Source organism: Nerophis lumbriciformis, linkage group LG26, assembly GCF_033978685.3.
Source record: "Nerophis lumbriciformis linkage group LG26, RoL_Nlum_v2.1, whole genome shotgun sequence".
Lineage (NCBI taxonomy): Eukaryota > Metazoa > Chordata > Actinopteri > Syngnathiformes > Syngnathidae > Nerophis > Nerophis lumbriciformis.
The window spans coordinates 18,597,501-18,612,564 of record NC_084573.2 but is presented as its reverse complement, the minus strand read 5'-3'; the positions used below and the strand labels follow the sequence as shown (position 1 = coordinate 18,612,564).

Sequence of the window (15,064 nt, the reverse complement as noted above, 5' to 3'; positions counted from 1 at the left end):
GTGTGAGCAAACGCAAAAACTCCTTGAGCATTCGGTGGAGCACATGTGAGCGACGTCAGACGTGCACATGCACTGTGGTCACACCTGCAGCACACCTGTCCCAAACCTGACTAAATAACAAGTTCAATGTTTTATTATTGTAATCAAATGACAGCAGTCATTTCCATGAGATTATTTTCTAATATAAGTGTTTTGACCCACTTACAATGACTATAACATATTGTTTTTCATGAGCTGTGTACTAGTATTATATGTCTGGGTGGGGGGTCCTGCTTTGGAAATAATGTGTACCCCTTTCAGAAATTGCATTTAGTTCCCACTAAAACATTCACATGTTGCACAATGAGATGTAAACATGGGATCATTCCTGTAACTTTCCGTTTGTAAAATATACCTTTATTAGTATTTCTTTAATATAACAACATCATTTTATGATTATGGTTCGGGTTCGGTGAATGCGCATATGAAACTGGTGGGGTTCGGTACCTCCAACAAGGTTAAGAACCACTGGTCTAGTCTCTTACGTGAATGAGCTAAATAATATTATTTGATATTTTACGGTAATGTGTTAATAATTTCACACATAAGTCGCTCCTGAGTATAATCGCACCAAACTATGAGAAAAACTGTGACTTATAGTCCGAAAAATACGGTAATGCTTATTTGCAAAAACAAATACGTTTCTCAGTTGGAACATTAAATATCTTGTCTTTGCAGTCTATTCAATTGAATATAGGTTGAAAACGATTTGCAAATCATTGTCAATGACCAACGTCACTGGTTTTGTATGTCTCGCCAAAATATATATGTTAATATTAATACCTTCCCAGCAAAAGATGACCTTTCCCCCAATTCTACAGCGTTGTCTTTATTGTCAGGCTCGCTACTAGGTGTGTCCCGATGTGATATTAATATCGGATATTGGACCGATATCAGCGAAAACACGAGTGTGGGATTATATCGGCTTGCATGTAAAATCTCTGATACAAGCAGTCCTGCTAACATCCAAATGTTCTCAAATAAGCACACAAGGTAGGTATTTTCTCGTATTATAGTGAAGTTACTTAAAAAAGATCAACCATAAGCTACTAGGAGCTAGCAGCTACACAACAGCTAAGCAGACACAAGCTCGACACGTGTTGTACGTGTCCGTAATCAAATAATATATCTGAAACCCTGTATTTGTCTATACAAAAAATAATAAATATAGTTGTCTATTACTTATAGATGCAAAGTATCCAAGGCAGAAGAAGTGTATTAGAAAGTATAAAGTAACAAGCGTGTGCATCACTCAATTTACAGCAACTAAATGAAATATCATGGCCACTAGGTGTTGCCAAAAAAAAACAATTACCACTCAACTTCAATGTAAAGACTGCGTAAGTTTATCCCAGATGGTTAATGTTAAAGATGTTTGTGTTTAACTCATTTTTAAACTTCTTCACTCTCTACAATGATAAAAGTATGTATGATTCCTGCTGATATCGTATCGGGTTTCATTTGATATCGACCTATGATCAAGGTATCGGGACACTCCTACTAGCTTACCCTGCTTTCCCGGAAGTCCTGCGAAGAATTGACAGCCACAAAATGTCACCAAAGCGGAATTGTGGACTATTTCAAGCCTTCCCACGTACTCTCCGACGCCATCCCTCTGCTCATCCTGCTGATCCCGGCCAGCTTCACCTTGGCCCGGGCCGTCCACCGGACAGCACACGTGGGGTCCTTGGAGTCCGACAGGTTGGCGTAGTGAGAGGAGTCCTCTTCCAGGCCGGACCATGCGGTCTGGCCCAGCTCCAACGGGAGGTCTAGAGAGTCAGAGAGAGGCTCGGTCAAGTCTTCTTTTCGGGTTTGATCCTCCTCCACGACCCCCTTCGGGGCGCCGTGGGTCTGACTGGAGTCGCGGTGAGGCCGAGGCGTCTCCCAGTCATTGGTCTTCTCCAGTTTTTTGACGGAAGATATTTGCCTCAAAGTCATGGTGACGCTCTCCCAAAAACAGTGACCTTTGTCCGGCTTTTCCTTCTTGTCCTTGTCGTCATCTTTGACTTTCTTGTGAGATCTTCAAGGGAACACAAAATACATCAATGTGACATTTTTCCTCAGAAATAGTGAAAGGTTCTGATATTCTTTGTGGGAAGACCAGAGAGCAGGGCATAACATTAGTCGAAACGACAGGAAATAAAAGCACGGATTAGCACCTCCTTGTTGGCCTGAGAGAGAAACGGGTGGATGATAAAAACATATTTTTAATATGTGGGATGAAAGTCAGCAGAGTCAAAAATCACGCCCAGATTTTTTATGGACTGTGTTGGTTTAAAATCTTCTAGTTTAAGTAAAAGTTTATCCTCTGTACTAAATGCTCATCGGTTGAAAAAGCATTGGCATGCTTCAAATCCAACTTCCTGCATGTATCTGACCAGCTAGCACCCATGAAAGCTACCAGGGTAAAATCCAGAACAGAACGCTGGATCAATGCAGACATAATAAAATAATAATGAAACTTAGAAATGACAAACACTAAAAACAGGACTGAACAGCTCCTTAAAGAATACAAAAAGCCAAGAAATGAAGTACCGAATGTGATCAGGAAGGCAAAATCCAGTTATTTCAAGGAAAAAATAGCAGAAAATAAAAACAACTCTGGAAGACGCTGAAACAATTGGGCCACAGCAGTCTCAAAACAATAACCACCAACCTCAACTTGAAAATAAACGGCTCACTCATCACAGAAACTGAATGTGGCAAATTGCTTTAACAGATTTTTACTCAACCATCGCTTCCACGTTGATAAGCAAATTGCCCTCACATTCAGGCATCTACAGTGAACAGGGCATCCAAGACTTTTACAAAAACAAAGGGGTACGCAAGGATGACTTCAAGTTTGTCAAAGTTAAAACTGATGATGTGTTAAAGAAACTCAGCTGGCTGCAGCCAAACAAAGCCACAGGACATGATAATGTTCTCAGCAGATATCTCAGAGACGCAGTTGTCACGATTGCCCCAATGGTTGCTCATATCACCAACTTGCTGATCAATCAGTGTCATGTCCCACAAGAATTCAAGCTCGCGAGAACATCACCTCTGTATAAAAAAGGAAACAAATTAGACCCCGGCAACTACTGCCCTGTTTCCATCCTTTGCTCCATCTCAAAGGTTATAGAGTTAAAGTTAAAGTACCAATGATTGTCACACACACACACTAGGTGTGGTGAAATTTGTCCTCTGCATTTGACCCATCTCCTTGTTCACCCCCTGGGAGGTGAGGGGAGCAGTGAGCAGCAGCGGTGGCTGGGAGGTAATGGGTCCCATTTTTATAGTCTTTGGTATGACTCAGCCGGGGTTTGAACTCACAACCTACCAATCTCAGGGCGGACATTCTAACTACTAGGCCACTGAGTAGTAGAGAGGTTAATATACAGTATGAGCTAGATAATTATCTATCAAATCGCGAGCTCCTTTTCGAATTCCAATCAGTATTCAGAAAATCACATTCCACCGATACATGCCAACTGTACCTAACTGACTACATCAGGCGAGAGATAGACATGGGCAAGTACTGTGGAATGGTTATGCTGGACCTTCAAAAGGCATTCGACTCAGTTAACCACCCAATACTGTTAAACAAGTTGAGGGCAATCGGTTTTGACAGCGCAGCCACAAACTGGATGAAATCTTACCTTGAGGATAGAGAACAGTGGTCGAGGTGAACGGATCACTGTCCTCTCTCCTCAAGATGAGCTGTGGTGTCCCACAGGGGAGCATTCTGGGACCACTGTTATTCTTGATTTACATTAACGAAATGAAATCAGCATGTAACAGCAATTTGTTCCTGTTCGCGGACGATTGTGCGATCCTGGCCTCGGACAGGGACAAATTGAAGGTTGAAAGTGCACTCAGCGCCGAACTAAGTCATCTCTGTCTCTGAATTTCCGATAAACTGTCACTACACTTGGGTAAAACATAGTCCATCCTATTTAGGTCCAAGCACAACCTAGGTCAGGGGTCGGCAACCCGCGGCTCCGGAGCCGCATGCGGCTCTTTGATCACTTTGATGCGGCTCAGCTTGTCACGACCAGGGTGCATTGGAATGCGCCCTCATCCTTGCGCTCTGCTTGTCAAACCTCGGGACACGCCCACGGCCGCGCACATCCAAGGACGCGCCGTCCTGCAGCAGCCGCCAGCTGCAATCATTCAACGGCAATCGGCGCACCTGCACCTGGATATAGTCTTCTGTACCGTAAGCCGACACAAGCTTTATGCTCTCTCTCTCTCTCTCTCTCGACGTGTCTCGCTCCGTGTTCCATTGTTCTTCCTTGTCCTTCCAGCATCTGCCCTTGTTCCTGTGTTGGCGAGCTGTACGTCTCGTCACACGTCTTACACCATACACACTCTTGGATTTTGTCACACACCATTCTATAGTTTATTAATATTGTATAATATTAACTATATATATACTAAATCATTGAACATTACTGCCCTCTGGTGTCTGAGCCTTGATCTCCCTCTGCAAACCATAACACAGCTGTTGAAAATAATTAATGAGTATTTAATTAAAATGTATTTGATTTTAGTTAATTCATTTTCAAAATGTAATTCTATTAAGATTACTATGGCGATCTTATAAAATGTGTTAACATATTTTTGTCGCTCTTGATACACCATACTTGCCAACCTTGAGACCTCCGATTTCGGGAGGTGGGGGGAGAGGGTGGGGTGGGCGTGGTCGGGGTGGGGCGGGGGTGCGGGGGGGGGGGGGGGCGGTGTCGTGGTTAAGAGGGGAGGAGTATATTTACAGCTAGAATTCACCAAGTCAAGTATTTCATATATATATATATATATATATATATATATATATATATATATATATATATATATATATATATATATATATATATATAAGAAATACTTGACTTTCAGTTAATTCTAGCTCTATATATATATATATATATATATATATATATATATATATATATATATATATATACATATATATTTATTTTATTATATGTATATGTATATATAAATAAAATAAATACTTGAATTTCAGTGTTCATTTATTTACACATATACACACACATAACACTCATCTACTCATTGTTGAGTTAAGGGTTGAATTGTTCATCCTTGTTCTATTCTCTGTCACTATTTTTCTAACCATGCTGAACACCCTCTCTGATGATGCATTGATGTGTGGCACGCACAAAAGTGCTTTCATCAAATGCATTAGAGTCTGTAATCTTCCATCTCTCCCTAGCATGGCCCAAAACCGGTCAATCTTTACTTCCTGAGGAAAATCTTCAGTGCCCACTACTTCTTCCCGGAGGCTATCCAGGTCCAATCGCAGCTGCGGCTTGGAACTTACAAGCTGTTATGAGAGTAGCGTATGTGTGTGTGTGGCCCTTTAATAGGTGAGCATGTGAGGTGAGTGACGTCAGTGAGTGTGTGGGCGAGAGAAGAGAGGGAGCGGTAGCGTGAGTGCGGGCGGGGACTAGTTTGTTTTGTGTTGGATTGTCTGTGTGCAAGCAATCAATAAAGCAAGATTTGCAACTAATCGCCGGACTCAGGCAGGAAAGGTGCAACAAAGCGTATTTCTTCATCTTACTCGTCGTCGGCGTCGCCATGGCTGTATCTTCCTCGTTCTTCTGCTTCGTCTCCTTGTTGTGTGCGCAGTTGTGCACTGCACTCTCTAAAAGCCGTATATGTTATTGATGTTATAGATGGCAGTATTGTCCTGTTTAAGAGTGTCACAACATTGCTGTTTACGGCAGACAAACTGCTTTACGGTAGACAAAAACATGACTGCTGTTGTTGTGTGTTATTACCGCGCTGGGAGGACGTTAATGAAACTGCCTAACAATAAACCCACATAAGAAACCAAGAACTCGCCCTCGATCATTCTACAGTTATAACGTGATTGGGCAGGCGTGCTGTTTATAAAATCCGGGAGGGTTGGCAAGTATGCGTGTATCACATACTTGCCAACCCTCCCGGATTTTCCGGGAGACTCCCGAAATTCAGCGCCTCTCCCGAAAACCCCCGGGACAAATTTTCTACCGAAAATCTCCCGAAATTCAGGCGGAGCTGGAGGCCACACTCCCTCCAGCTCCGCCTGAATTTCGGGAGATTTTCGGTAGAATTTATTTATTTTATTTTGTGGTTTGAATTCGTTTTTGGAGCTGTCATTACACATTTATCAGTATTCACATTGGTCAGTAGGGGGCAGTAGGGCGCTTCTTCCCAATTGAATGCTATCACCTGCAGACCAGAAGTGTCTTATCATTCTGATGAGAGCGACCAGTCTGTGAACAATTGAAACGTCCTGTGTGCTTTTTCCTCCTGTATAACAGGTTAGTTTTGGTGAATCAACTCACTAAATAATATCCATGTGATCTTTATAAGTTTAAGTACACATTCTGATGGTGGAGCCTAACTCTAAAGTGTTTGTGAGTTGTAGTTTGTACTTGTGAATGAATCCAGTGCACAGCTGCAGTAATCAATACAAAATGGCGACGTGAGTACGCAATGTTATTAGGAACTTCTGATCCTAATTCAGACTCCCAAATTAGAGTTCCCGTTTTCTTATTGTTTTATAATGTATATTTGTATAATGTGTGTGTTCTGAAATAGTGACAGAGAATAGAACAAGGACGAACAATTCAGCCCTTAACTCAACAATGAGTAGAGGAGTGTTATGTGTGTGTGTATATGTGTAAATAAATGAACACTGAAATTCAAGTATTTCTTTTATTTATTTATATATATATATATATATATATATATATATATATATATATATATATATATATATATATATATAGCTACAATTCACTGAAAGTCAAGTATTTCTTATATATATATATATATAAATATATATATATCTTAACCACGCCCCCCGCCCCACCCCCGACCCCCGCCCCCCACCTCCCGAAATCGGAGGTCTCAAGGTTGGCAAGTATGGATACACGTCACAACCTCCAATGTGCGACACCCGCCAGTGTGCGGTTACTTCAACTTTTCGACCCCAGGTAGGCTTACTATGGAGAATTCAAAGAAAAGAAAAGTGTCTGAAGAAGACAGAACGTTCAATGCTACGTTGGCAGATGCATTTGCTTTCACTGCTGACAAGACTGGTTTACCCGTGTGCTTAATATGCAATGAGAAACTCGCTAACAACAAAAAGTCAAAAGTCGCAAGACATTTCCAAAATAAACGGCGCCAGTAAAAGGATGACAGCACAGAGAGAGAGTATGGCATTTTTGGTTCCCTGCCAGTGGATAATTTAAGTTTGCCGTTTTGTTTTTTCATTACTACAAGGAGGACTTAAATAGACATTTTACTTAACCTTCAACCCGACATCTTTTTCTGAGTTAAAAATGTTTTGTTTTATGCAGAAATGTTATTCCATTTTCTCTGCAGTCGTTCATTGATTTCAAAAATGTAACCCATAATAGTTAGTTTATACATTTTGTATGCAGTGTTATTTCATTTTAAATTTCAAAAGAGTTTTGTGGCTCCCATTGTTTTCTTTAATTTGTGAAACCGGTCAAAATGGCTCTTTGAGTGGTAAAGGTTGCCAACCCCTGACCTAGGTAAATCCCCGGGTTTTACGATTAAAGCAGGTGATACCATAATCACCAGCAAAGACAAGATCATTTACCTAGGTTGTATATTGGACAACACTCTCTCGGGTGAAAAAATGGCATTAAAAGCAATCACCAAGATCAATAATAAAAGTCGATTTTTGGGCAGGATTTCTACGTTTATCAACAGGAATACACTTAAGACCCTCATACAGTGTCATTTTGACTACGCCTGCACCTCATGGTCCACCAGTATCCCCAAGCCACTAAAAACAAAACTGCAAACTTCCCAAAACAAGCTGGTGAGACTCCTGCTCAGCCTCCCATACAGGACTCACCTAACTCAAGCCCACTTTACCAAATTGAGATGGCTTAGAGTTGAGGAAAGAGTACACCAAATCGCAATGTGCCTGGTATTCAAAATACTCAGAGAAACTGTTCCCAAGTACTTGTCCAACTATTTCACCAGAGTAAGTGATGCTCACAGGTACTACACGAGAGGGAGTTCCTCAGATGTCGTCCACCCTAAATTCAAGACTCTCATGGGAAAAAATGCATTCTACTATTTTGCCACCACACAGTGGAATGAACTACCAACAGACCTTAAAATTCGAACTTCCCTTCTAAATTTTAAACTGCCATAAAATCATGGCTCAGCTCAACCTCTACCTGATCCATCCATCTATCCATTTTCTACCGCTTATTCCCGTCGGGGTCGCGGGGGGCCCTGGAGCCTATCTCAGCTACAATCGGGCGGAAGGCGGTGTACACCCTGGACAAGTCGCCACCTCATCGCAGGGCCAACACAGATAGACAGACAACATTCACACTCACATTCACACACTAGGGCCAATTTAGTGTTGCCAATCAACCTATCCCCAGGTGCATGTCTTTGGAGATGGGAGGAAGCCGGAGTACCCGGAGGGAACCCACGCAGTCACGGGGAGAACATGATCTGAACCAAAATTGATGCCTAGAAACTCTTCGAAGCATCAAACAGGTTTATATATGTGGCTATAGTGTATATATATTTTCTCATTCTGTTTTGCACACTCTTGGAGTCAACATGTGCATAGTCATGTACATAGTGGCATGTACATAGTGTATATACCCCCCCATTTTTTGTATATATTGTTTTTCAAATCACCTGACATATATACTGTGTTTATGTACATAATTTATCAATTTTTTTACGTAATTTTTTTATATACATGTTACAGGTTATATATATTTTATTATTGAATGTATCAAATGTGATGAATATTTAATGGACCACAATGGAAACAAGCCTTTTGGCTATTTATGCCATCCATTTGCCTTTTTAAAGCATTACATGGATTCAATTCTTTAAGACGTCCATAAACTTCTCAATCAAGCAATCAATCAAACCTCAGGCCTGCAGGGCCTATAGCTAAAAGCTGTTTTGTACTGGTTGAGCTGCAGGAAATCCATGTCTAAAATGCAGTATCTCCTGCTCCTGCGTCATCAGGACACATGGCAATGTACTGTACTAATGTGCATCATAAATGTATCTACTAACATGAAATAATGTAACAACAATGTACAGTATTTACCTGAAGGAGTGGACTTCTACAGTATATCCTTCCAGCTGCTCCTCCGTCAAACACACCAGCAGCAGCTTTTCCCTATTTTCATGGATAAATGTCTACGCTTTAGATAATATTATGATATAACATTCTGAGCTGGCGTTGAGACTAATTTTGCTTGAATATGGCACGGACTAGCAGTGATACGCTTGAACTGCTTTGCCAAGTTGGCAACACCCTTGGTCATGTTTTTGATGATTTATTTATTTAATTCAATGACTATCATCCACGACTTCTTCTCAGAACTGTCCTTTACACACAAACTTATGTCGATCTTTAGCTACGAGGTAATACTAACGAGTAAGACCAGGTGCGTTGGTCAGATCTTACAGGGTTCATTGTGACATTTGCTACACCAACTAATGGCGAGAACGCTTGTAACTCAATTTTTTGCTTGTAACTTAAAGTATAACAATTAGCCGAGAGACAGCTGTTAACGCAAAACCTTCTTAAGTTGAGGTATCTCTGTATTAGGAAAACATGTCATAACTTCAACAAAAGTCGAGAAGACAATACCATTTTTGGCACCTTCGAAAATAAAAACACACAAAATAAAATGCAAACACTTACCCTCTTTGGTCTGCCGGCGTCACTCCGGTCAACAAAAAGTGTTCATCGTCTTTTGAGGACATCTTCTTCTCCTTTCTCTCTTTCTTGGACATGATCTTCTTCACCTTGGCCTCCTGAAACAAGTACTATTACTATTGGTTGTTGTTGAATCTGGATGCTAAAGTGAGTTAGCTTAGTTAGCTAATCTCGAAAGTGACCCTTTTTTGTTATTTACAGTTTCAGTCTTCTCCAGTTTTGTTGTTGTGGAATGTGGAGATTTGTACATTTGAAATCTTTTTTATTCTAGCAATCTGGTTGCTAAAGTTAAGGATTTTTGCGATTTCTGATCGTTTGTGAATGCACCAAAGGGCCGTGTGTGCGTGTTGGCAGAGCAGCGCATACTGTACAGCAGCTTGTTGAAATTGTTAATAAACTGAGTTAATTCATCACCTCCTTGTTATGTTTGTTTGATATACAGTACTGTATCGCACTTCATATTGTGTTCAATAATTTTATTTTTACTGCTTTTTTAAACCATTTTATTGTTTGGTCTATTTTAGCGGTGCATTTAATTAAAACCTTGTCTGTGATTTTTAAATTGTATATATTTTTTTACCTTTCCGTTTTTAACTTTTATTAAATCTTGACCTAGCTCGCGAATCAGCGCCCTAATTGCTAGCTGTCAGCATGCACTGCTAAACACTAGCTGGCTATTAGAGCGCTAATCGCTAGCTATATTAAATGCTAACATACAGCATAATATACTGTAATTTTGTATTCATGTTTTTATTTTTTATTTTTAGGCTACTACTGTACAGTGCGTCCAGAAAGTATTCACAGCACTTCACTTTCCACATTATGTTATAGCCTCATTCCAAAATAAAATAAATTCCTTTTTGTCCTCAAAATTCTACACACAATACCCCATAATAACAATGTGAAAAGTTGTTTTGGGTTTTTTCCGCAAATGTATTCAAACTACAAATAAAATCACATGTACATAAGTGTTCACAGTCCTTGCTTACTATTTTGTTGATGCACCTTTGGCAGGAATTACAGCCTCAAGTCTTTTTGAATACAATGCCACAAACATGGCCCCCCTATCTTTGGGGAGTTTCGCTAATTGCTCTTTGCAGCACCTACCAAACTTCAATCAGGTTGGGTGAGAAGCGTTGGTTTTCATCAAGGATGTCTCTGTACATTGTTGCATTCATCTTTCCCTCTATCCTGACTAGTCTCCAAGGTCCTGCTGCTGAAAAACATCCCCATAGCAGGATGCTGCCACCACCATGCTTCACTGTAGGGATGGTATTGGCCTGGTGATGAGCGGTGCCTGGTTCCCTCCAAACATGATGCCTGGCATATACGCCAACGAGTTCAATCTTTGTCTCAAGAGACCAGAGAATTTTGTTTCTCATGGTCTGAGAGTCCTTCAGATGCATTTTGGAAAACTTTTTACTAAAAAATAGCTTCCGTCTTGCCACTATACCATACATACTGACTGGTGGATTCCTGCAGAGATGGGTGTCCTTCTGGAAGGTTCTCCTATCCACAGATGAATGTTGTAGCTCTGACAGAGTGACCATCGGGTTTCCGGTCACCTAACTGACTCGACTAAAATACATGCAGCAATGTACAGAGACATCCCGGATGAACGCTTCCCATCCCACCCTTGAGAGGTGCTGCAAAGAGGAATGGGCGAAACTGCCCCAAGATAGTTATGCCAAGATTGTGGCATCATATTCACTTGAGGCTGTAACTGCTGCCAGAGGTGCATCAACAAAGTATTTAGCAATGTATTTTTCATTTTTTTTTAAATTAGCAAAATTTTAACAATAATAAAAACCTGTTCTCATTGTCATCGTGGGGTATTGTGTGTAGAATTTTGAGGACAAAAATCAATTTATTCCATTTTGGAATAAGGCTGTTACATAACAAAAAGTGGAAAAAGTGAAGTGCTGTGAATACTTCCCGGATGCACTGTATAGGAGCTAGCAGGTACTGTACGCAGCAGCTCAGCGCACAATAGCACAGAAGCTAGACATACTGTATGTAATAAGTGTCCTTAATTGAAAAACATTGCAGTCTAAAACACATTTGTCAATAAGTATCAAATAATTATAGTTTAATATCAATTGCAGAGGGCAGCACGGTGACACAGAGGTTAATGCTGGAGCCTGACAATAAGTTTCTGTGTGGAGTTTGCATGTTCTCCCCGTGACTGCATGGGTTCCCTCCCTGTACTCTGGTTTTCTCCCACCTCCAAAGACATGCACCTGGGGATATAAGTTGATTGGCAACACTAAATTGGCCCGAGAGTGTTAATGTGAGTGTGTTGGCCCTGCGATGAGATGGCAACTTGTCCATAGGCTCCAGGCTCCACAAAGTGTCAAGGCAGAAGTCTATTAGAAAGTATCCAGTAACAAACGTGTCCGCATCTTTCAACTTACCACGTCATAAGCTTAATTTAATGAGTTATTATGACCACTAGGTTATCGCTCCACTTCAAAAGCATAAATCTGTTATTAGGTTCGAGTTTTTCATACATTGTTGTCTGAGCAATTTTATTTGATCAAACATTTTCTTACATTTCACACTACATAATAATAAAAGTATGAACAATGATTCATGCTGATTAGCGTATCGGTTTAATATCGGTATCGGCCAATACTCAAGGCTCCAATATCGTAAGTGAAAAAGTTGTTCCGGGACACCTCTAGATGTAATTATATTTGTATTTTGTAGAAAATTATAATTTTTAACGTAAGTGGCCGTTAAAGTGTTTGCTGAAAAATAGCTTGAGCCTTGGAAAAATATAATTGAGGACCCCTGCTCAATATATAAAACCCAAAACCAGTGAAGTTGGCACGTTGTGTAATTCGTAAATAAAAACAGAATACAATAATTTGCAAATCCTTTTCAACTTATATTCAATTGAATAGACTGCAGCGAAGCCGGCAGCGTTTTTGGGTGTTGTTGATAAATGGCTTTGGCTTTGCATAGTAGAGTTTTAACTTGCACTTAGAGATGTAGTGACAAACTCTAGTTACTGACAGTGGTTTTCTGAAGTGTTCCTGATCCCATGTGGCGATATCCTTTACACACTGATGTCGGTTTTTGATGCAGTACCGCCTGAGAGATTGAAGGTCACGGGCATTCAATGTTACGTGCAGTGATTTCTCTAGATTCTCTGAACCTTTTGATGATATTAGGAACCGTAGATGGTGAAATCCCTAAATTCCTTGCAATAGCTCGTTGAGAAATGTTGTTCTTAAACTGTTCTACAATTTGCTCACGCATTTGTTCACAAAATGGTGACCCTCGCCCCATCCTTGTTTGTGAATGACTGAGCATTTCATGGAAGCTGCTTTTATACACAATCATGGTACCCACCTGTTCCTAATTAGTCTGTTCACCTGTGGGATGTTCCAAATAAGTGGTTGATGAGCATTCCTCAACTTTTTCAGTCTTCTTTCCACTTGTGCCAGCTTTTTTGAAACATGTTGCAGGCATCACATTGCAAATGAGCTAATGTTTGCAAAAAATAACACAGTTTCCCAGTTCAAACGTTAAGTATCTTGTCTTTGCAGTCTATTCAATTGAATATAAGTTGAAAAGTTGCAAATCATTGTATTCTGTTTTTATTTACCATTTACACAACGTGCCAACTTCACTGATTTTGGGGTTTGTAGGTAGAAGACTGCATGTCATAAATATTAAAGGCTACATTCTTGGACTCCTTGGACTTGTATCTGTCCTTAGTCGGGATTATTGAACAAACTTCTACCCACGCCCGGAAAGACTTGCAAATGTCAGCTGTCAAGGGCACACCAGCGTGCACTCCTCCTCCCATCTGTGCCTCCTCTTTGCCTTTATCCAAACATTCTCAGTATTCATAACATTGTTTGATAAATGTGTGTTTTTGCTCAAAGTGCTCCTGGGACACCGGTCGATGAGCGGGTAGGAGTGCAAATATCTCTTAGACAAAATAGTAAGTTTAAAAAAAAAAGCCTGAGATCAAGACCAAGAAAAGTTGAGATTAGATAAGACTCGCGCAGGTAGACTCGCTACATCAACACAATTTGATACAAAACCCACACAGGAGAATTCCCATGATTATTCTTGTGTGCACATTATAAGCAGCGTGGCATAATGCCCAGTTGTGGGTGACCAAAATAAATATATGCAAAGTTGAATGGTTCTCTGCCAATTTCTTATCACTTCTCAGTAGAATTTAGTTGCTTTTTTATGTCATGCACCATAATTAGCAAAGTGACGCTTAAGGCGTGATGCAAGCGTAGCACCGGTTTGTCGGAACATTTATGGTAAAGATCAGTGAACTACCGTATTTTCCGGACCATAGGGCGCACCGAATTATAAGGTGCACTGCCGATGAATGGTCTATTTTTTATCTTTTTTCATATACAGGTATAAGGAGCACCAGATTATAGGGCTCATTAAAGGAGTCATATTATTATTATTTTTTTCTAAATGTAAAACACTTCCTTTCTGGTCTACATAACATGTAATGGTGGTTCTTTGGTCAAAATGTTGCATAGATTATGTTTTACAGATCATCTTCAAGCCGCTTTCTGACAGTCGCTTCTGGATGCGCCGTTTTGTGGGCGGTCTTATTTACGTGGCTCACCTTCGACAGCGTCTTCTCCCCGTCATCTTTGTTGTAGCGGTGTAGCGTGCAAGGACGGGTGTGGAAGAAGTGTCAAAAGATGGAGCTAACTGTTTTAAAGACATTCAGACTTTACTTAAATCAATAACGGAGCAGCATCTCCTCATCCGGAAACCACACCATAAATGTGTCCCGTGAAAAACCGTCCGACCGGAACTCTAATATCTAAAGTTCCTTGGGCGATTGATTTAAACTCACTACACCCGTATGTTTTAGCGCTTTCATGGCGAGTTTACTGACAGATATAAGTAAGAACTTTACACTACTTCATATTAGAAATGGCAATAGCGGAAGATGAATGTCCCATAACAAGAAGATATAGTAAAAGAAGAATCTTATCGACTACGGTGTTGCCACGGACTACAAAGGCGGACGCGCACAATTTTTCAGGATTTACGCAGATCCCAAATACAGATCAGCAGATACTAGAAGGTAAGAAAAGTTGCTTTTGCATAATATTGCAAAACAAAACGCCAGATAATATGTCTTACACACCATAATAATACTCATATGTTGAAGCACATCAAACATTGCAGCCTACACTTATCTCTTATGTATGACTGCCATCTGCCACACTTATCATTACACCATGTACCACATAAAATTGCTTTAAGGTGGGTAAGCTCAAACAAACTTATACC

The 15,064-nt window shown here is 40.4% G+C and overlaps 1 protein-coding gene across 1 annotated transcript in view; it reads right to left on the bottom strand.

Annotated features, from left to right (window-relative positions):
- Positions 1-805: 805 nt before the first annotated feature.
- Positions 806-15,064, bottom strand: part of LOC133623853 (uncharacterized) — a 48,326-nt gene continuing 34,067 nt past the window's right edge. Inside the window, exons 3-4 of the mRNA XM_061987299.2 lie at positions 9,758-9,870; positions 806-2,059 (exon numbers count right to left, since the gene is read on the bottom strand). Of these exons, the coding sequence (XP_061843283.1) occupies positions 1,615-2,059; positions 9,758-9,870 (558 nt within the window). The 3' untranslated portion in view covers positions 806-1,614. The remainder of the gene's footprint in view (positions 2,060-9,757; positions 9,871-15,064) is intronic.